The 24,327-nt window shown below is 38.7% G+C and overlaps 2 protein-coding genes across 3 annotated transcripts in view; both read left to right on the top strand.

Annotated features, from left to right (window-relative positions):
- PARP9 (poly(ADP-ribose) polymerase family member 9) overlaps positions 1 to 7,343 on the top strand; it is a 36,535-nt gene extending 29,192 nt beyond the window's left edge. Inside the window, 1 exon segment of the mRNA XM_053903440.1 lies at positions 5,467 to 7,343. Coding sequence (XP_053759415.1) covers positions 5,467 to 5,846 — 380 coding nt within the window. The 3' untranslated portion in view covers positions 5,847 to 7,343.
- Positions 7,344 to 20,227: 12,884 nt separating this feature from the next.
- The window catches only part of KPNA1 (karyopherin subunit alpha 1), a 69,061-nt gene continuing 64,961 nt past the window's right edge, over positions 20,228 to 24,327 (top strand). For both annotated transcript variants that reach the window (XM_019448562.2, XM_019448563.2), the window contains exon 1: positions 20,228 to 20,416. The gene's annotated coding sequence lies outside the window, so the exon portion shown is untranslated. The remainder of the gene's footprint in view (positions 20,417 to 24,327) is intronic.

Raw genomic sequence — 24,327 nt, 5'->3', positions numbered from 1 at the left:
ACATGGAAAATTCCTGGGGGTAAAAACTCACAAGTGAATCCCCACCAAGAAGTCTTTGATTATAACTAGAAAAGTGATATTGGCAAAGTCTTAAAAATTCACAACATCCATTTGCTCCTAAACCCATTGTAACTGGCCTTCTCTGCACTCCCCCTCCCTACCCTTACCTAAACTATTCTAAGACCATCACTGTCCTATTTTTCAAATCCAGTAGTGCCTTCTTTTCAATCCTGTGGCAGACACTGCTAATTGCCTGCCTGACATCTGTACATGTCTTTTTCCCTAAAAGACACATACACCACCTCCCAAGGAAGACAGCCTCCAAATCTCATCTTGTCTCATCATCAGCTTCAAATCCAGAAAGTCCTCTCTTAAAGCTTAAAAGCAAAGTAATTGCCCTAACCCACTTGTTATATAATGAGAGGAGAAGGAGCAGGAAAATTGCAATAAAAACTCCAATTTCTAGGGGTGTCTGGGTGACCCAGTCAGTTAAGCATTAACTCTTGATTTCAGCTCAGGTCATGATCTCACTTCGTGAGTTCGATCCCCGCATCAGGCTCTGCACTGACAGTGTGGAGCCTGCTTGGGATTCTCTCTCTCCTCTCTCTTTGCCTCTCTCTCTCTCTCTAACAAAATAAATAAACTTAAAAATAAAACCCCTCCCATTTCTAAATGGTAGAAGGAAAGTCACTGGTCCATACCACTAATCATACTGCTGGATAGGCATAGAGAGGATTCTCTATTCTGGGAGTGGTAAGACCCTTGTTTTCCACTCTGGGAAGAATCTTCCTTATGTGTTGCCACCCTTGGTCATTTCTAGGCCCTCTGCCTATCAGGGGTCCGTGGATTGCCTCAGGGACTAGAATGCTCTCAGGCTACTGTAGCCAGGCTTGCAGTTTCTTCAGCAATACAGTTCCTTTAAAACCTCAGCAGGCAGGAAACCTGTTTGCTTCTGGTCAAGTTTGTGTCTTTATAACCCAGCTAAAGGTCTTGTCTCCATCTAGTCTTTAAGCCTTAAGATTCTTGTCTTTTACCTACTGGCCTCTGTGCTCTGTCCATGTCCCTAGCTCTCAGCTTAACACCCACTGCCTGAGGCAGTTCAGATGATTAGAGTCATTATACCCATAATGTGACTGTACCAACATGTCTGTGGGGAGCATGCTTCACCAAAGGTGCTTGAGAAACACAGGAGATATTTTATTACCCCAAAATTGTTTTGCAACTCTTTTTTAAACCTAGTTTTTTTTTTTTTGAACGTATATTCTGAGACAGAGAGAGAGAGAGCGAGCATGGGCAGAGGAAGGGGCAAAGAGAGAGGGAGAAAGAGAATCCCAAGCAGGCTCTGCATTGTTAGCACAGAGTCTGATGTGGGGCTTGATCTCACGAACCGGGAGGTCATGACCTGAGCCGAAATCAAGAGTGAGATGCTTAACTGACTAAGCCATCCAGGTGCCCCTAACCTAGTTTTCATTTGGACTACAAAGTCTTTTTTACCCTGCAAGGTTCCAAATTATGGGACTCTTGGTCAATTCAGATGGCTACCTATAGGCACAGGGGCTTCTATTAATGAAGTTGTATGTATATATTTTCTATATTGCCTTGTATTCCAGCCAGTTCATCTCTTGCTTGTAGGGCTTGGCTGAATGTAGCAAGAAGAAGAATACATGCTTGCGATTTTTTTTATTGGGTTCATCCATTCATTCCACAAGTGTTTCTTGAACACGTTCTATAAGCCAGGCCCTGTGCTAGGTGAGAGGAATACCACAGTAAACAGGACACACAGAGTTCCTACCCTTAAAATTTATAATCTAGTGAGTCCATCTGTTGCCCATTCTTTAAATGTTCGTGTTTTCTGGAGTGCAAAAGGAATCCTTCTCTTTTGTAACCCTACAGTGTCACCCTGGGTGATTGCACCCATTCCTATGGCTTCAAACTCCTACCTCTATGGATGACTTATGAATTTGTAACTCTGACCCCCTACCTCTCCCCTGACCTGCAGGTCCATATTTCTGACTGTCTTTTGAACATTTCTGCCTAGATGTTCCAGAGCTACCTCAGACTGAACTCTTTTCTTGGCCATACTTTACCCTGAGAAATATGCTTCCCCCTGCCCCCCAGTACTCCCTAACCTAACTAATAGCATCACCATCTATCTACTGGGTCTCCTAAGCTGGAAACTCTACCATCTTCCACTCCTTCCTTCCTCTCATTCTTATGTCCAGGCAGTCACACAGCCCTACTGGTTCTCTCTCGGTGACCTTTGCAGCCCAGTCTCACCTTGCTATTCCTACTGCCTTTGTTGTTCTTCCCCTGGGCCTGGGCAATCATCAGGTCCTTTCCTTGCCTCAAAACCAACCCTATCCAACCTATCCTTTACTCTGCTACCAGAATTATCATCCTAAAAAAGTACACGTGTTGCAGGGAGTATGGCCGGAGTTGCAAAAGATGAGCCTGCAAACATTAAGTGAAGGTCCTCATACTCGAGTCGGAATGAGGCTGGTCATTAGAAAAAGGATTGGAAGTGACTGGATAGGCAGTCTTGCATTTAACATGAGTGGTAATTTTTCAGGTAAAGGAGGGGGGTATACTTTATTGTAAGGAGGGGCAGTAGCCTCCAAGTTATCATTTGTGAGTGGCGGTAGAGGCCATTCTGGTGAAGTATCTTCCTCAGGCGCTATAGCCTTGATTTCTTCAGAAGAAGATTCATCCTCAAAACTATCAGATGTAAAATCCGACTCATCTCCTTCTTCTTGATGAGTTTTTAATTTAGGTGAACTTATATTTTGTTCTGAGTCAGACTGTAAAGGCTATAAAGCCATCTCAATTAAAGAGCATAAAGACCAAACTTTTAAAGAAATGATATCTCCATTTTGATGAGCGTGCCTAAGTGTTTTCATAATCAATCTCCGTTAAGGTTTAAAAGATTTTTTCTAGAAGGGTTAAACCAATAGCAATGTTTTTTAAACAAGTACCAGAGCTCATCAAAATACATGCTTGTTTAATATCTATTTTTCTAGTCGCCTACAAGGTAAAACCCCAAACCCCTTAGCAAAGCACGTAAGGCCCTAGCCCCACACTATTCACCCACCTTGTCACTATGTTCCTCAACACTTCAGCCATGAACTGCTTAAGAGTTTCCTAAATGTGCTGGAGATTTCCTGCCTTTATGCCTTTGCATGTGGAATGCCTTCCTCTCTCATCCTTTTTTAGCCCGCAAAGTCCCATTCTTTCTTCCAGACATAGCTCAAATGGCATGTCCTGGTTGACACCTTCCCTAACTCCTGCAGGCCCAGGAACTTGCTTCTTCTTCTGTCCTCCTGCACTTCTGATATTCCTTTGTTACCACATCTGTAACTCCAATAAGTATCAAAATTTACAGTTCCACAAAACCTGGGTGTGGGTCTTGTCTTCTTTATTGCTGTAAAATGGAACTTTACCTACATCTCATGCTCCTATGTCTGCAGATGAGGAAAACTCTTGATGGTTCAAGATGAACTCAGTCATTTTCAGAGTTTTCTTAGTCCCTTTGGGGTTTAAACTCAGTTCCTGCAAGGTGTTCCCCTTCTTCTCTTCTGAGAGTGCTTTAGATTATGGGACAGGCATTTGTGAGGAAGGTGGTTTGGTTCATGGTCTGCATCTATCTGTTCTCTGCCTCCCAATGTCCTCTGCTAGATAAGCCATCCTGGGCATCAGTCATTAGCACCCTCCAGTGCTTAAATTCATGGTGCCCTTTGCTCTTAGTGTCTCCACAGGGCACTCTGTTTTTCATGCTGAGGGAATTCCTTTCCAAACCACTGTCTGTGCCTGTCCTAGAGCACAGGAAATTTTTGAGTGTGCACATCCTCCAAGCTGAAGTGCAAGGTCTTATATAGCAGTCCTCAACTGTTCTGGACATCTTCCCCAGCCATTGCTACTTTTCACTTAGATGCCAGACTGGAGGAGGGGGCTGTACCCAGTAGAGTCAGGCAATGGTTCCTTCTACTTTAGAAGTACCCGTCCCTGTTTTTCCAAGATTCTTGTTGTTCTGCCCCATCTTGACTCCCAGGGCTCTTTTGAGGGAATGGAGCAGTGAAGTGAGCCCCTTCTCAGAATCCCCAAGAGTTCTAGTCATGTCCTCTCTGGTTCTTCTCTTCCTACCAGGTGAAATGAAGAATTTTTATTTATTTTGAAGTGAGAAAATTATTCTGAGAATATCTTTCATCCTTCTCTCCTCTGTTACATATGGCATAAACACCATGCTATGAATTCTTTAGGTTTTTATTAATTTTTATTTATTTTTAAAGTTTATTTATTTATTTTGAGAGAGACAGAGAGAGCATGAATGAGGGAGGGGTAGAGAGAGAGGGAAAAAGAGAAAATCCAAGCGGGCTCCACACTGCTAGCACAGAGCCTGATGCAGGGCTCAAACTCCCGAAACCATGAAATCATGACCCGAGCCAAAACAGAGAGTCGGATGCTTAACTGATGGAGCCACCCAGGCGCCCTGAATTCTTTAGGTTTTTAGATTTTGGTTCAAAAAACCCTTTAGGTTTTCTAAAGAAAAACCTAACTTTCAAGACCACAGTCTCTGCTTTGATTAAAATTAATTACATAGGATATAATTATACACACACACACACACACACACACACACACACACAAACTGACTTTATTCTAAGCTCTATCCTTTTTTCCCTGAGTAATAAGTAGGAAGAACTCAATGGGTGGAGGAATCAAGAGCAAGAAGAAACTCCCAGGAAATAAATCTCTGATTTTTATCTCAAAATATTTGCTCTCCACATAAAATTGTGTTTACATGTGGGGAGTTCCCTTTGTGAATTGTTAAGACCAGGGATCATGTCTTAGTCATTTTTTTAAGCCCTAGAGCTGCATTGTCCAAATGGTTGCCACTAGCCACATGTGGCTATGGTGCACTTAAAATGTGGTTAATCTGAATTGAGACATGCTCTAAGTGTAAATTAATTACACTTGATTTTATTTGTTTATTTTTAATTTTTTTAATTTTTTTTTTTATTTTTGAGTTAGGGGTGTGTAGGGGTAGAGAGAGAGGGAGACACAGAAAGAATATGAAGCAAGCTCCAGGCTCCAGGCTCTGAACTGTCAGCACAGAGCCTGATTTGGGGCTCGAACTCATGAACAATGAGATCAAGACCTGAGCCGAAGTCAGACGCTTAACCAACTGAGCCACATAAGCACCCCAATATATACTGATTTTAAAGACCACTACCAAAGAAAAGAATATACAATATCTCCTTAATAACTTTTATATTGATTACATGTTGAAATGATACCATACTGAATATAACAGATTAAATAAAAATAATTACATTAGTTTTACCTGTTTCTTTTTACCTTTTTATGTGGCTACTAGAAAATGTAATAGGACTAGAGAGAGTATACATGTTAGTACCCAAATAGGCAATATGATTCAACAGATCATAATGATCTTTTTTTTTCTTTTATCAGACCCAAAATATGGAGTTGGTATATACTTCACCAAGAATCTGAAAAACCTAGCATACCAAGTCAAGAATACATCTGCCACAGATGAACTGATCTATGTGTTTGAAGCTGAAGTACTCACAGGCTCCTTCTGTCAGGGTCATCATTTAAATATTTCCCCCCCACCGTTGAGTCCTGGAGACATAGATAGCCATGACAGCGTGGTTGACAATGTCTCCAACCCTGAAACCTTTGTTATTTTTAGTGGCACACAGGCTATGCCTCGATATTTGTGGACTTGCACCCAGGATCATGTACAACCACAGAATGACTCAGCAGGACCAATGATGCTATCTTCACAGCAGCCTTGGGAAAGATTCTCAAGTGGCAGCTCTGTTGATTAACCTCTGTTGATTAACCTCCACATCATTTTGACAACTGGCATGTCCTTACTTTGGGGGAACTATCCAAATAATGACCATCAGTAAGTCAGAGTGGCTTGAATATGTCAAATGGGTTGTCCATGTGGACTGATTGTGTTATTCAAGGGACCCACCACATCCTCACATCTTAGTTCTTTCATCTTTGTCTTCATCTCTTGGTATTGAGGTGGATAGATCCCAACTAAAACACTCTCAGGACCATTCCCTCTCCTTCAAGTTGTCCTTTCACCTCTTTTACTATAGGTAACAGCAAAAATGTTTTACGTGTAATGAAGGGATTTTTCTAGCATACAATCCAAGCCTTTTTAGTTTCTAAAATGGATAGTGTAATAGCAGGATGCTTTTGGATTTTCCAGATAATCTTATATAGTGTTTTAGATATCAAAATAAATCACCTTTGTCTGAGTAACTGGCTTTGAAAAGTTATATGTAAAATGACATTATTCGAAGTGGAAGGACATCAAAAGGCTGATATTCTACTGATATCATGTTTGGATTCAGCCATATCAAGCAATGCCATTCAAGCATCATGAGGCCAAATGATTAATTCACCAAATATTTCTTGATCATCAGATGTGTTCCATTTTTCTGGATACTGGGGACATGATGCCAGACAAGGCAAATATCTTCAGGCAGCTGGCAGCCTGAATAATCAGAAATGCAGCTATATGATTGAGTATAATAAAAGAGGATTTACAGATTCTTTGGAAAAAATTAAGAGGGAGAGGAATAAATTAATCAGGGGTTGGGAGGAAGGCCTTCTAAAGAAAGTGAAACTCAAGATGAAACCTGAAGTATTTGTAAGAGGTAGGTGAAAGAGGGATGTAGCAAATCAGGAGCAGAGATGGAAGAATACTTTATGCAGAGAGAAAAGCTCTTATAAAGGCTGAATCCACTGTGACTTTGCCCAAATTTGACTTCAGAGTTCTGTAATGTAAAGGCCAGCTAATCTCACCATTTATCTCTTGCCTATTCTGAAATCTGTATTTCCCTATGCTTCCAAAATTTCCTCACCCTCATATCCTTACACAGAACACTTCTTCCTCCTCTTACTGTAACCAGCATTCTTCCTCTTTTTTTAAATCCCTTTCACCTATTTCACCAACCCCACCCACCTCCCCTCTGGTAACAATGTTTGTTCTCTATAGTTAACAGTATATTTCTTGGTTTCTTTTTTTTTTTCTTTGTTTTGTTTCTTAAATTCCACATATCCGCGAAATCATATGGTATTTGTCTTTCTCTCCCTGGCTTATTTCACTTAGCATTATATCCTCTAGCTCCATTCATGTTGTTGTAAATGGCAAGATTTTATTATTTTGGGAGGGGATGAATAATATTCCATTGGGTATATCCATACCGTATCTTCTTTATTGATTCATCTATCAAGGGGCTGCTTTCATAATTTGGCTACTGTAAATAATGCTGCAATAAACATAGGGGTGCATATATCTTTTCAAATTAGTGTTTTTGTATTCTTTGGGAATAGTGGAATTACTGGATCATATGGTAATTCTATTTTTAATTTTTTGAGGAATCTCCATACTGTCTTCCACAGTGGCTGCACCAGTTTGCATTACCACCAACAGGGCATGAGGGTAACTTTTCCCCCCACATACTTGCCAACATTTGTTGTTGTTGTTGTTGTGTGTGTGTGTGTGTGTGTGTTTTAATTTTTAAAGAAGTTTTAAAATTCCAGTTAATTGTTTCTTGTGTTTTTTTATTTTAGCTACTCTAACAGATGTGAGGTGATATCTCATTGTGGTTTTGATTTTCATTTCCCTGATGAGTGATGTTGAGCATCTTTTCATGTGTCTGTTGGCCATCTGAATGTCTTCTTTGGAGAAATGTCTGTTCATGTCTTTTTCCCAGTTTTCAATTTGATTATTTGTTTTTTGGGTGTTGGTTTATATATTTTGGATACTGAGTCTTTATCAGGTATGTCATTTGCAAATATCTTTCCTCACTTTGTAGGTTGCCTTTTAGTCTTGTTACCTTTGCTGTGCAGAAGCTTTTTATTTTGTTTTTCCCCTAAACCATGTCTCCATACTATCTACCTTCCCTAATGTGGCCTTTTCTCTCCCTCTAGTTGTGTAGTTTGCTCTGTCAGTATTCAGGTAGATTTTATGGGATTCAGAATGATTTGATAGTTATCTAATTGTGCTCTAGGGATGAGAGGAGTGTAGGGCCCCCCTACTATGCCCCACCATCTTAGCTCCTTAGAAGCTTTATTTTGATATAGCCCAATAGTTTATTTTTGCTTTTATTTCCCTTGCCTGAGGAGCCATATCTAGAAAATGTTGCTATGGCTAATGCCAGAGAAAGTACTGCCTGTGCTCTTCTAGGATTTTTATGGTCTCAGGCCTCATATTCACATCCGTGATCCATTTTGAGTTTATTTTTGTGTATGGTGTAAGAAAGTGGTTTGGTTTTATTCTTTTGCACGTAGCTATCCAGTTTTCCAACCACCATTTGTTGAAGAGACTTTTTCCCATTGTATATTCTTGCCTCCTTTGTTGAAGATTAATTGACCATATAGGTGTGGGTTTATTTCTGAACTCATTCTGTCCCATTGATCTATGTGTCTATTCTTGTCACTACCATACTGTTTTGATTACTACAGCTTTCATAGTATATCTTGAAATCTGGGATTGTGATACCTCCAGTTTTGTATTTTTCAAAGATTGCTTTGACTATTCAGGATCTTTTGTCATTCCATATAAGTTTAGGATTATTTATTCTAGTTCTGTGAAAAATGCTATTGGTATTTTGGTAGGGATTGCATTAAATGTGTAGATTGCTTTGGATAGTATGGCTATTTTAACAATGTTTGCTCTTACACTCCATGAGCATGGAATATCTTTCCATTTGTGTTGTCTTTAATTTCTTTCACCAATGTTTTATAGTTTTCAAAGTATAGGTTTTTCACCACCTAGGTTGTTTATTCCTAGGTATTTTATTCTTTTTGGTATAATTGTAAATGGTATTGTTTTCTTGATTTCTCTTTCTGCTACTTCATTATTAGTATATAGAAATGCAATGAATTTCTGTATATTGATTTTGTATCCTACAACCTTACTGAATTCATTTATTAGTTCTAATGGTTTTTTAGTGGAGTCTGTAGGGTTTTCTATACATAGTATCATGTCATCTGCAAATAGTGAATCTAATATTTCTTCCTTACCAATCTGGATGCCTTTTATTTCTTTTTCTTGTCTGATTGCTGTGACAGTATTCTTCCTCTTGAAAGAAGCATGCTTCCTATCTCATATGGTACTGTCTTTGGATATGGTCAAAAGAGGCCCTGCCCTGAACCTCTGTTTTGAGAGGGCCCCACTCTGGTCTGGTTCTATGTGTTCTCATCTCTACAAGAGAAGTAGTCTATAGGGTGAAGAGAATGTATCAATTATAAGCCTTCATACTTCACTTCTAAACCACCCACTAGGTACCTGGAACCCCAAACTTTCTTGACTGAACAGCTCCAAGTCTATTTCCAGGGCCTAACTTGACCTCTTTCTTGGTTCTGTCCTCTTGAGGGTGGACTGTGCCACAGTCTGCATCAAGAATGGCCAAAGAGTGACTGTTTGGGTCATGGACAGGAGGGCTGAAGCATTCGTATGCCTGGGGGTAAGCTTGCGACATAAAGCTAAAATAGTGCTTAAATTATCTATAACCTTAAAGCTTATATTAAGAAAAAATGAAGGCATAAATTAATCAGCTAAGCATCCAACTTAAGAAAATCAGAATAAATTTGAAAGGATAAAAACAGAAAATAATGAAATAGATGCAAAAACATTACAACAGAGGGAATAAAGTAATAGCTATTTCTTTGTAAAGATTAAAATTCTTTTAAATGTTTATTTTTGAGAGAGAGAGAAAGACAGAGCCTGAGTGGGGGAGGGGTAGAGAGAGCAGGAGACACAGAATCCAAAGCAGGCTCCAGGCTTTGAGCTGTCAGCACAGAGCCCGATGCAGGGCTTGAACTCACAAACCGTGAGATCATGACCTATGCTGAAATCAGATACTTAACAGACTGAGCCACCCAGGTGCCCCTGTAAAGATTTTAAAAATATGCAAATCTTTGGTAAGATTGATAAAGAAAAAACAAAAGGTACAAATAAAGAATTTGAGGAATAAAAAGAGGACGTAACTAAAATACATTAGAGATCTAAAGGTAATAAGATAATGCCAGAAACAATTTTGTGCTAATAAGTTGAAAATTTAGACAAAATATAGATTTTCTGTTGAAAATATAACCTATCAAAATTGATTGAAGAACTAGAAATCCTGAATTTTCTAAAATCTATTAAATAAATTGAATCAGCAATTGAAGTTTTACCTACCAAGTAAACAAATACAAGCTAAGATGATTTTACTGAGTTCTACCAAATCTTCAAAGAACAGATAATTCCAATTTTATATAAAATCTTCTAGAGAACTTTTTAGAGAAATAAGAGGGAACTTTCTCCAACAAATTTTTCAGGGCTAGTTTAACCTTGATACCAAAAATAGACAACCAGTATAGATATGAAAAATCCAGATACAAAGCACAAATCTGAAACTATTAACAAATATAGTTCAGTTCTGTATAAATAAATAAATCATGGTCAAGTTGGGTTTATTTCAGAAATTCAAGGATAATTTAACTTAAGAAAATCTGCTAGTGTAACTCACCATATAAATATATAAAAGAGTATGCTCATTTCAATGTATAGAAATAAGTCACTTAATAAGCAATTCATAAAAAACCTAGAGCATTATATTTCATAGTAAAACATTAGAACAATTCCCTGCAAAATCAGGAATGAGACAATGGATGCTTTCTATCACCACTTACCTTCTCCAATGAGTTAGAACTCCTGTCAAACACAGTAAACAACAAATTAAAAACATGACTAGTGGTGGAGAAATAAAAATGTCATTAATCAAAGGAAATATGGTTGTCTATAGGAAATCCAAGAAAGGAGCGCCTTGCTAGCTTAGTCAGTGGAGCATGTGGCTCTTGATCTCAGGGTTGTGAGTTTGAGCCCCAGGTTAGGTTTGGAGATAACTTAAAAATCTCTCTAGAAAAAAAAGAAAATCCAAGAAAATCTGGAGACAATTATTAAAATGAATAAAAGCATTCTGTAAGGTGCTAAATAGAAGTTATGCATAAATCAATTTCATTATTATGCATGAGAAACAATAAATGTAATGACTTTTTTTACCATTATAACAGCAACACCAAAAAAATAAAGTAACTAAAAATAAGTTTAACAAAAGAGTATAAAAACTTCATGAAAAACATCACAACATGTTTTGAAAGGCATTAAAGAAGACCTTATAAATAAATGGAGCTATATACTATATTGTCATCGAAAGGGAGACTTAATATAATAAAAATCTCTATACTCTAAAAATAAATCTTATCAATTCAATGAAATTTCAGTCAAAATCATAAAAGTTTTTTTCATAGAAATTGATGGAGTAATTGTAAAATTTATATTAAATAAAAAGACCCATGAAGAGCTGAGGCAATTAAAAGAATTGTTTTTAATGTTTATTTATTTTTGAGAACAGGAGTGTGAGTGCGGGTGAGGGGCAGAGAGGGAGACACAGAATCCAAAGCGGTCAGCACAGAGCCCGACATGGGGCTCAAACTCATGAACGGTGAGGTCATGACCTGAGGTGAAGTCAGGTGCCCAAGTGACTGAGCCACCCACGCTCCCTGAGCTGAGGCAATTTTAAAGAAGAAAAACAAAGTGGAGGTGACTTGACCTACAGCATATCATGACTTACTATACAACTACAGTAATTAAGATGTGTTACTGGTGCAGGGACAAACAGACCAACTGAATAGAATGGAAAGCTGCAAAACAGACCTATACCAATATGGAAATTTGAGAATATATGTATCTTGAGTGAATATATATATATATATATATATACACACATATATATACATACACAATACATTTACAAATATATATCAAATACATTTATAAATAAATAATATATAAAATATATAAATATATGATATACATAAAATATATACAAATAAATTTATAAATATATGAGATAAATATATCTCTTAAGTTTATATATTATATATACTATAAAAATTATATATTCTGCAATATTTATGATATACTTTTTCACATTGCAGGTTTTATGGTGTCCATATTTTTATGGTACATTTATAAAATTTTCCAGCAGATATTTGCAGTTAGAAGCTAAGTACCATTTAAAAGTCATAATTCAGGTGATAAAGAATACTGTTGATTTCTTATTCAATTTTCCATATGAAGTCAAATGGCTATTTGATGCTTGCATTTTTGCTCACTAGTTCTTATTTTCTGAGTGTCATGTGACTATATACATACTTTTCTCAGTATAGAGCTTTGAATATATGTATATATATGAATGACAGAGGTAAAGTTGTGGATCATTGGGAAAACAATAAACCAATCTTAATACATGGTCTTAGACAACTGGTTAAGGAAGTGGAATATTAAATTTGGATCTTGTGGGGATTCTTGTTGAAGTGACTTATTGGAGTGCTTTTGGGAATGTGGGAATCAAGGAGACAGCATAGGGCAGGGGAAAGCTAGCAAGAGTATAGTCTCAGCTGAAGACTAGCTTCAATATAATTCCAAGGGAAAGCTCTAGGGAAAAAATTGTACCATTAGAGTAAGCTGAACACTGTAGCAGCAGTTGGCTTTTTTCTTTTTTTAAGTTTATTTATTATGACAGAGAGAGAACAAGCAGGGAAGGGACAGAGAGAAGGAGAGAGAGAATCCCAAACAGGCTCTGGCTGTTAGCACAGAGCCCAACATGGGGCTCCATCTCACGAACCTCAAGTTTATGACCTGAGCCAAAAGCAAGAGTCAGACGCTTAACCAACTGAGCCACTCAGGTGCCCCAAAAGTTAGCTTTTTGAAGTAATGTCAGTTGTTGGCCTAGGTCTGTCCTTGAGGGTGGGAGCGGGAGCCTTCTAGCAAGCTGACTCCTATTAGGCTTGCACTTCTTCAAAGATGGCAGTTGAGAGTTACCTGCCAGCACTCACATCAGGTTGGGGAATGGGTATATTGGCCAGATGGAGTAGATTCATTTCATTTCCCCACCCGTACAGGTGGGGAAGAGTGACCAATTGTCCTGATTTGCTTGACTTTCCAGGTTTTGGCACTGAAATTCCCACATCCTGGGGAAACCCTCCCAGGACACACAAAACCTCCTGGTCTTCGATGGGTGTGGAAGGTTGGGGGAAAATTACAAAACCCATCCATATGACAGCCCAGAAAATAGGAGCTGAAAGCAATCATGCTGCATGTCAAATAGATACAGCAGATTCTTTGACGTCTGTAATCACTATCAATGTTTTTTCCCCTGCCCATTAATATTAGTAACCATGATTTGCAGTTCACAATAATTATCATCCATTGTTGCATTGTTCTGAGGAATATGACTTAAATGTGAAGTTTAAGTGCATTATAATCATAAGCATTAAGAGTACACCTTTGGCTTTGCCTGTGGATTAACCGCTGTGCCTTTTACAAGTTGATTTTTTTTAACATTGTGAATGTGGTGACCATATTTTATAAGAGCAGAGATAATGAAATGAGAATGATTATAACACCAACAACAACATGATCCAGACATCACTGCATAAGAAAGATAAACAACTATGTAATATTAATGACCAATGGAAGACAATATATAGCTGGATTAGGAAGGTAAATAACAAAAACAGCATACTGCACAACATGCAGAAAGACTTTTGGATTGGCTATGGTAGAGAAGAGGATTTGAAAGCACATACGGAGACTGAATCTTACAAGTCTGGGATAAGACAGACAAGTACTTCAAAATCAAAAGTTTTTTAGTTTCTCAAAGATACCACTGCTCAACTGAAAATAGCAGCTGCTGAATTAGCTTGGGCGTATCACATGAACCAATGTGCATTATTGTATTGTACTTTCTACTGCTCTATGGAACTAAAAAAGGTTACATTTCCTGATTTAAAACAAAAAACCAAAACTCTCCTCTAGCCCTTTAGCCAATTTAACCTGAAAAATGGAGTTTCAAATTGGCTTCTTAATGTTTATTAAGATTTTTAAATGAAACCATGAACATATAACAAAGGGTGTTATATCTTGTCCAAAGACAAAGTAGCCTTGGCTCATTTATCTGCTTTCAGTGAAAATGTTAATTTGGACAAATTCTATTCAGTCTCCACACTACTTACCAAAGAAAATGAAACAATCTCATTTGCCAAACACCTTATACATAACAATACTAAAAAAAGGTGTGGTTTACTCACCTGTGATATGGAGGTTTTCATAATAGAAGTGTTTGGTCATTTCAGTTTCCTCAAAATATGCAGAAGCATTTAATTAAATTTTTGGCTTTATAGAAATGGAAGGAGTTAGCTACCTTAAACATGTGCCTACAAGATGACTATCATTGAGGGTACCTTGCTGGCTCAATTGGTAGAGTATGAGTCTCAATCTCAAGGTCATGAATTCAAGCCCCACATTGGTCATAGAGGTTACTTAAAAGATAGATAAATAAATAAAACCACATTATTTAAAAAAAAGATGACTATTATTATTGTTAGCCATAGAAAAGATGTTAAAATCCTGGACTGCCATAAAATCATATTTTCATAGTGTGGAACAAGAAGAATGTCCTGTTCCAATTTGGAAATATGTTGAGGATGAGAATGGAAAGGACTACAGTGAAACAGAAATAAACATGCTGGTTCTCTAAAAATGTGTGATAATCTTGAAGAGGCCATAAGGAATCTAGAAAAAGATGAACCAACTGCACCTGAGTTATTCAGTGTTATACTAGGTTGAGTCAAAAACTCCAACAGATAAAAAAAAAAAAAAAGATGAATTTTCTGGAAATAAAACTGTTTCAGAACTTTTTAAGAAGTCCCCTCCACCAAAGGCAACCAAGTTAAACAGAACTTTCTGAATTTCTTTACTAAAATTGTAAACTTACTTGGAAGCTAACTTCAGTTTTCACAAGTTTAAATTACTTCTGTGCTCTAAAGCCATTTTCCCTGGAGAAGAGAAGTTTAACTTATGACGACATACAGTGTGCTTCAGAGTGTTTTTTAAATGATGAGGATTTTAGATATGGAGAGCTCACATGGTTAATTTATACATGCAAACACCCTGATTGACAAACATCTGGCTTACCAAATCAAGTCCATAGATACAAAGCAGGTAGATACTTTGGAGAGCTGGAAATGAATCCCTATAAATTTAGAAATGTGCTGTGCTCGTAAATAAAATTCTAAGTATTCTGTGCTCACTTTTTGATAGAATATGTATTCACTTTAGCTATTATGTAAAAAAGAAAGAAAGACCTAAAGACTCCAGGCAATTCAGATAAGTAGTAATGGAAAAGGAAACAATGAATGAAAAAATTTCCACTGTATCATAGAACAAAGAAACATACCATTGTTATTTTTAAATTTAATATAGGTAGTATCTGTTTAATTAGTCCTACTGTATTTACATTCTCCTTAAAAAAAACCTCTTACATTTATGTTTCTTAAGAATATACAATAGTAGATCACATGATACTCTATTTGGAAAACCCAAAAGACTCTACCAAAAAAACTGCTAGAACTCATCCATGAATTCAGCAAAGTCGCAGGATATAAAATCAATGTACAGAAATAGGTTGCATGTCTATACACCAATATTGAAACAGCATAAAGAGAAATCAAGGAATCTATCCTATTTATAATTTCACCAAAAATCATAAAATACTTAGCAATAAACCTAACCAAAGAGGTAAAAAATCTATACACTGAAAGCTATAGAAAGCTTATGAAAGAAATTGAAGACACACAAAAAGGTGGAAAAACATTCCATGCTCATGGATGGGAAGAACAACTATTGTTAAAATGTCGATCCTACCCAAAGCAATCTATACATTTAATGCAATCTCTATCAAAATAACACCAGCATTCTTCACAGAGCTAGAACAAACAATCCTAAAATCTGTATGGAACCAGAAAAGATCCCGAATAGTCAAAGCAATCCTGAAAACAAAAACCAAAGCTGGAGGCACCACAATTCCAGACTTCACGCTGTATTACAAAGCTGTAATCATCAAGACAGTATGGTACTGGCAGAAAAATAGACACACAGATCAATGGAATAGAATAGAGATCCCAGAAATTGACTCACAAGCATATGGCCAACTAATCTTTGACAAAGCAGGAAAGAATATCCAATGGAAAAAAGATAGTCTCTTCAGCAAATGGTGTTGGAAAAATTGGACAGCAACATGCAGAAGAATGGACCACTTTCTTACACCATACACAAAAATAAACTCTAAATGGATGAAACACCTGAATGTAAGACAAGAAGCCATCAAAATCCTAGAGGAAAAAACAGGCAACAACCTCTTTGACCTTGGCCACTTCTTACTTGACATGTCTCTGGAGACAAGAGAAACAAAAGGAAAAATGAACTATTGGGACCTCATCAAGATAAAGAGTTTCTGCACAGCGAAGGAAACAATCAGCAAAACTAAAAGGCAACTGACAGAATGGGAGAAGATATTTGCAAATGAAATATCAGGTAAAGGGTTAGTATTCAAAATCTATAAAGAACTTATCAAACTCAACACCCAAAAAACAAATAATCCAGTGAAGAAATGGGCAAAAGACATGGACAGACACTTCCAAAGAAGACATCCAGATGGCTAACAGACACATGAAAAAATGCTCAACATCACCCATCATCAGGGAAATACAAATCAAAACCACAATGAGATACTACCGCATACCTGTCAGAATGGCTAAAATTAACAACTCAGGCAACAACTGATGTTGGTGAGGATGTGGAGAAGGAGGAAACCTTTTGCACTGCTGGTGGGAATGCAAACTGGAGCAGCCACTCTGGAAAACAGTATAGAGGTTCCTCAAAAGATTAGAAATAGAACTACCCTATGACCCAGCAATTGTACTACTAGGTATTTATCCAAAGGATATAGGGGTGCTGTTTTCAAGGGGCACATGTACCCCAATGTTTATAGCAGTGCTATCGACAATAGCCAAATTGTGGAAAGAGCCCAAATTACTCGGCGATAAAAAAGAATGAAGTCTTGCCATTTGCAACAATGTAGATGAAACTAGAGTGTGTTATTCTAAGCGAAATAAGTCAGAGAAAGATAAATATCATATGACTTCATTCATGTGGAATTTAAGATACAAAACAGATGAACATAAAGGAAGGGAAGCAAAAATAATATGAAAACAGGGAGGGACACAAACCATAAGAGACTCTTAAATACAGAGAACAAACTGAGAGTTGCCGGAGGGGTTTTGGTGGAGGAATGGGCTAAATGGGCAAGGGGCATCAAGGAGGACACTTGTTGGGATGAGCACTGGGTGATAAGTAAGTGATGAATCACTAAATTCTATATCTGAAAAAAAAACAACAAGTTCTTTTAAAAAAAGAGAATATACAATAATATAGCTGACAAAATTTAAATATGCAAGAAGTAGTTAAAAGAGTTAAAATAATTTCTTGCACCCAAGGACAGAAAAGAACATAAAAATATTATGTTAAAAAATATTGTTATATTTTTCTTACACATTTTATTTACTTAACTATCATTAGTCCTCCTATTATGAATTACCACTTTTGACTAGTCCTGTTGCTATTTTAAGTAATAGCATTTATGCAACAGAAAAGAAATATAACAGAATATATAATTTCAAGTAAATACCTATTTTTCATGTTTTTATGTTAAAGTGATAACATATGAGTATAATTATATTATTATTTATTTTCACACCTATAAGATTGAGAAAAAAAAAAGCCAGACATTTTCAAATGGTAGCAAGGATATTTAGAAGAGAAACTTATATACTGCTTGTGAGTATAAATTGGTACAACCACTTTGTGAAATCATCTAGCAATATTTAGTGTATTAGTTTTCTATTTCTGTGTAACTAATTACCAGTAAAGCATTTTCACAGTTCCTGTGGCCCAGGAATCTAGGCTTAGCTGGTTTGCTGGCTCAGGGTCTCACAAAGCTGTAATCAAGGTATAAGTCAGGGTGTCTTCTCATCTGGAGGCTTGACTGGGGAAGAGTCACTTCTAAGCTCTCTAAGGTTGTTGGTAGAATTTATTTCTTCATGGTTGTAGGGCTGAGGGCCCTGGCTGCTTTTGGGCTGTCAGCTGGAGGCACTTAGGTCCTAGAAGCCATTAGTAGATCCTTGCCACATGGCCCTCTCCTTAGGCAGTTCACAGCATGACAGCTCACTTCTTCAAGCCCCACAGGAACATGTCAAGCCCCAGTTTGCTAAGATAGAGACTTATATAATGAAATGTAATCATGGGACTAACATCCAATTATCTTTGCCATATTCTATTGGATATTAAAATTAAGTCACATGTCCCACCCACACTTGATGGGTAGAGATTAATACGGCAACACCAGGGGGCAAAGATCAGGGGGCCATCTTAGACTTCTTCCTATCACAGTTAGTGAGGTTAAAGATGCAATATCCTAGGATCTAGCAGTTTCCCTACACACATGAAGATGTGTGCAAAAATTTTCATAGCAGCATTGTTTGTAAAAAAGAAAAACCCTATTGTTATACAATTTAAAAATGTCTCAAACTACAAAAAGATGAAGTCAGAGAGATATTCACTAATAAAACACATTGCGTGGTATGATAACATTTTTGTAAAAGTAACTATATATATATATATGTATATATATATATACATATATATACATATATATATGTATATATATATATATATGAATTTTGCTTCAGAAATGGCCTACTGTTGTCTAACAAATTCTCCCACCACTGAGAATCACTGGACAAAACACAAAAACATTAAGGCATGGAGGAGATACCATGGCAGTGAGAATTTATGGGTCCAAGATCTGTAAGAAAAGGGAAGCCACAAGAGGTGAGCCTGACATTTGCCATCACTTTTCCACCTGAGGTGATTGCTAATTCTGAAAGCAGTGGCTGAAAAACTGAGTGGAGCTTTTAGCTATCTCATGGGGCTGAGGAAGCTGGGCCAAGGACAAAAGGCCCTCATCAGGAGTAAGGGTGAACTGGAAAGAAACTAGTTTTCACAAGGACTAAGTCCAGCTCTGAATAGTCTCAGTTCCTGATTGGAATGAATTGATCTCTCCTCAGTTTAACGATGGTGGGGTATACTTGCCCCCAAGTGTCTCCCTTACAACAACCTCCCTTTCCCCAATCCCCCTGCTCAAACTCAACTCACTCTAGAAGATACAGCATTCACCAGTGGAGAATACTGATGTGGCAGGGAGAGATCCAGGACAAATGAACATTGCATAGCCTAGGATTCATGTAATGTAGTCCTCCCTTCCATACTTATAAATGAATTGAGCTCCCAGACCTCTTTCACACTGCTTCTCTGCCAGTGTTTTAAATTGATCTGATAAACCATGTCACATGTGAGACTTTCTATTCTGTGACCTCTGCTTGGCTGGCTGGCTTCAGTCCTTTTTCTTTTGAAGGTACTGCTCAAAAAGAATTCCGTCAAATTTAACAGTAACAATTATTTGCCCAAATTTTCATTTGCGAGCCCTTGAGAGTGAAGCAACTATTTATGCTTCATTCAATTTCTTAATTGTTTTTGATACTTCTCATACATTATCAGGCATAGGGGAAGGGGGGGGAGGGAATACCCAGAAGTTTCCTCACACGTGCTGCCTGTGAATGCCTTAGACATGAGGCACTGACTTAAATTTTTTTTTTTAATGTTTATTTATTTATTTATGAGAGAGAGCGAGCGAGCAGGGAAGGGGCAGAGAATGAGAAAGACACAATCTGAAGCAGGCTCCAGGTTCTGAGCTGTCAGACTCACCAACTGAACCGTCAGATCATGACCTGAGCCGAAGTTGGACGCTTATCGGACTGAGCCACCCAGACACCCCACGAGGCACTGACTTTTAACACTTGTAATACGCCCTCAGCCTTCATTCATTCCAAGGTTCGTTCAATAAACGTGTGCTAGGTACCAACCATGTTAGAGGCTGGTTATGGAAAGGTGAGGCAAGGATCCATCCGCCCTGGAAGAGCTACGAAGACAGGTTTGTAGACATACTTTTGCAATTCAAGCTAAGTACAGTCCTATGGTCCCTACACCACGATTCTCCAACCTTTACCTTTGACTACTACCCTCCTCCTCAGCGAAACCTCCCAAATCCTCGACTCTTCATTGGTTCCCGCTAACCTCTAGGGCTTGCAGAGAAAGACGGCTGGAAGACTACGTCTCCCGGCAGCCTCTGCATTAGGGCAGCAGAGCGGAGTGCGCAGGCGCATGGGTCGGCCCCCGCGCGCAGGCGCACTGCGAACGCCCGCTGAGCAGGGTCTTGCTGCTGGGTGCGCGGCGGCGGAGAGCGAGGGCCTGGTGAGCACCGGCGCTGGCCGGCTGTTGGAGCTTGTGCGCGGGAGAGGAACGGCGGGCAGGCAAGCGAGCAAGCGGCTCACCCCAGCATCGGCACCGGGATCGGTTGCCTTGAGTCTGGTGAGTGCGGGGCCCCGCGGCCTCGGCCCCTCCCCCTCCCGCCGGCGGATCCGGTAGTCCTCGGCGGGACCCGGGAGAGGCCCCGGGGCGAGGGCGGGCGCCGGACGGGCTCGAGCTTGGGTTCCTGGGCCCGGGCGCTCGCGGCGCGTCCATGCGTCACGGCCCGGCGGTCCTAACGGCCGCGCGGCCGGCGGAGGGGAGGGTGGGGGTGGGGATCGCTGGTGTGATCGCCATCGGGAACGCCGGTCGAGGCGAGGCAGGGCGGGGCGGCGGCGGGGCTGGAAGCGGCGCCGGGGACTGCGGGGCGCCGAGGCAAGCGGGGCTGAGAGGAGGCGAGCGCCGAGCCTGCGCCGCGGCCCCGTGCGAGCGGGGGGCGGGGGTGGGCAGCGCCGGGTGCTGGGATTTGAGGCAGGAGGGAGCAGGGGGCGCGGGTAGAAATCCCGTCTCGGGAATTCACAAGTTACAGCCCGTGCTGGAGCCGGTGGTTGGGAGGGGGGGGGGGCGGGGGTGGAGACGGACGACTGCAGTTTACAGATGTCATAACAACATGGGCCTGAAGCGGCTGACCGGGGTGTGGTAATTATAGGAATGACAGAACTTAGTCTGCACACAGCGTGTGTAACTGGTGATGCGAGGGAAACAGCGAAGTATTCGATGAAGCGCAAAATGGGAGGAGAAAAACTGAAGGATGACTGGAGTCAAGGAAGTCTTGAAGGAATGTTTTAGGTTTGAATGAAAGTATTTAATGTTTCACTTTTAAGGGAAAGATTTCAAAATCATTGATTTTTAAGGTTTAAATGCCAAGTAAACAAATTTGAAGTGCTTTTTTTCTAAAACATGCTAAAATCAATATTACTTTTTCATCCTTTTTTCCTTTAAGAAACGGTTCCTTCAAAACCCCTGTTTCTCAGCAGTAGATGAGTAAGTGATTTTACCCTCTTGTTGCTTCCAGGCTCATTCTTGACATTAACTTGTTCTTGTATTTGTAATATTTTGGAACGGATCCAGAAGTTATTTCCCCTTAAAGATTGTTAAGATGCAATTTTAACTTGTTGAAGGCAAATGATAGTGAAGTATATTGCATTTTCACTGAAATCATTTATTCTTGGGGGGGCCACTCTGTATACTTGATTATAAGATGGAGGATGTGCGAGAAGGAATGAACATTTGAACTCCTTTCCAGGTATTTTGCCGAGTACTTTAGGTATGGTAAAACATTTAATGCTTACAGTAACTCTGAAGTAGATGTTAATTTTTTCCATTCTACGATAGAAGCTTTGAAAGTCAGAGAAGTTAAGTAACTTACTTAAGGTCATCTAGCTCTTTTTGGAAACAGCCTGAAAACCCAAGATCACTGCCATTTTAAGAATTATTTCTCCCCTCCTTACATACCTCTTGGTTGTATATGTGTGTGTTTTTCAAAAATTATTACTTAATGCATTCATTCAGTATATACTTAATGAGTGATTGTATGCCTTCAGACTAGGGATACAGACACCGCCAAAACGCTGTTACTACCCCCATGGAATTGATAGTGTGGAGGGGAAGACTGACATAGAGTGAATACAAATATTAACTGCTTGGCATTTTATCAGTCATTATAACTGAGCAGAAATTGTAACGTACTCTAGTAAATAGCAAGTTTAAATGGAATTAGACATGAGCCTTGAGGACAAGGTTTACAGTCTAGTAGAGAAACAAAACATATAAAAACCTAAAACCAAATGACAGAAGTAAACACCTCACCTGAAGTCAGTATACTTGCATTTTGTTACTTTAGGCCCTCTTCAGAGAACTATGATTTAATGTTACGGACATTGACTTTTATCTACGATTGGTACGTAAGAAAAGACAACATGAAAAAAATCTTCATTGCTTATTTATTTTTTGGGCCTTATGAGGTAGATACCTTAGAGACAAATTCTTTTTAAGAGCCCAGTGGTAGGCTTTTTTTTTTTTTTTTTTTTTTTTAAACAAATGACTGTTTTTATTAGATCATTTGTGTTTTGTAAGCCATCCTGTTCATCCTGTTGCTCTTCACACTTTGGCTATTGGGAGTGGGGTGGGAGTTCAGAGCTGTGTCCAACTTTTGTAATTTTCCTTAGCCTCAGCCATGTTATAAACTATATCAGATAGTTTGGAATTTCTCTCAGTTGTTTCCTGGACTATTTCTTTGTTGCTCTCAATTTAGTTTCTACCTTTTCCCTTTCATTTGAGATTAGGGATTATAGCTTACTCTTCTTATCACCAGTGTTTTAACACAATGTTTGCTAAATTAGCAATTGTCTTGATTTATGATGTTTGTGTTTTGAAGTCTGTCAGATTGTTTTTAGAAATATGTATGAATACTTTGCATAAAATCAATTAAGATTTTGGGCCATGCAAATAAAGGTGACTGACCTAGTGATGAAGGTAATTCCCTATTACTCAAAGTCTTTGTTTTAAGATCGCTGTACTCTGCAGGTATTATGAATTCAGCCATAATAATGGAAGAAAACATTGGAAATGGTAAACAATTCAATTAGCTGATTGGGGCTGATTTCACTCCGTTCTTGCTGCAGTAAGCAGGAGGTGGCCCCAGGCCAACGGGGGGCCAGATAGGGCCTGCATTAGAAAATTTTGAGGCCCTGCAGTGAAAGAGCAGGGATGAAGACTGATGGAACGTGCAGTTCTGGTTTTTTTTTTTTTTTTTTTTTTTTTTTTAAAGATGTTACAACCCCACCAAATACAGATCTAAGTGATAAAATGTTTCTGACCTAGTATAGTAGATTAATTGGGGCAGTTCTTGAAAGCAGGCAATAATCCAGAATGTGGATAATGGGGATAATCTTCTTCACATAACAAGAATAATGCTGCCCTTCATATACAAAGATAAGTCTGCTTACTCATCGTGATTGATTTTCCAGCATGAGGAGGGATATTTGCTGAGTTGTCCATGAGTCTCTGTATTCTGACCAACAAGGCAGCTTGGGGTCAGAATGGGGGCTTGTAGCTAGGAAACAAAGACAAACAGGAGGGACTAACATCTATTGATGGATCAAGTACTACATTAATTGTTTTCACTTAATTATCCTTGCAAAACCACTTTGAAGAGGTGGTAACATGTATAGGGTGGTTAGGTAACTTGTCCTACTTCATGGAGTACATGATGGAGCTGGAATTCAAACAGGGCTATTTGTACTATGTTTACACCAACCATTGAAACTTGGTTTTTTCTTGGTTTGCAGTTCAGTCTTCCAAGCAGAATAAACTAGATTTAGTTGGTTTAGCATCATGAAATGATACTGTGAAGATCTACTTCACTAAAGGCTGAAGGAAGACTGTTCAAGTTCCTTCCTTTATTGCCATTAAAAAATACAATTTTTTAACTAGAATAATATGTGAAAAACAATTGTCCCCTGTCCTAGCCTCTGTACTATTAGAGGCTATCTTTTTTTTTTTTAAGCTGTTTACTCTCATTTATTAATAAGTTGTTTCTATTGCTTTTTCATGATATAGCAATTTCAGGCATTACCTATGGACTTTCTTACACACACACACACACACACACACACACACACACACACACACAGCGTCTCCCTCCCAGTCTCTCAGTATAATTATCATAGTCCTTTATTAAGTCAATATTCAGAGTGTTTACAATAACTATGTAAATATTCACAACCGAACCATGTACTATTATGATGTCATTTCTTCTGTTAACCTATTTGTGTTTTTCCAGGAGTTAATACTTTTTTTTCTCTCTTTATTTCCTGAAATAGTTGTCTTAGAACTCTGTCTCTTTAATGCAATCTGGACTGGTTACTTTCTAGGCCTACTTGCCACCTGTTATCCTGGAACTTATCTTTACATCACTCTTAAAATTCTCTTTGCCTCTCTCCTGTTTTGGGTCTCGTGTTTCTCCTATTTTT

Source organism: Panthera pardus, unplaced genomic scaffold (assembly GCF_024362965.1).
Source record: "Panthera pardus isolate Hobbes unplaced genomic scaffold, ASM2436296v1 HiC_scaffold_16, whole genome shotgun sequence".
NCBI lineage: Eukaryota > Metazoa > Chordata > Mammalia > Carnivora > Felidae > Panthera > Panthera pardus.
The sequence above is the reverse complement of the archived record's forward strand: the minus strand, read 5'-3'. Positions and strand labels throughout refer to the sequence as shown.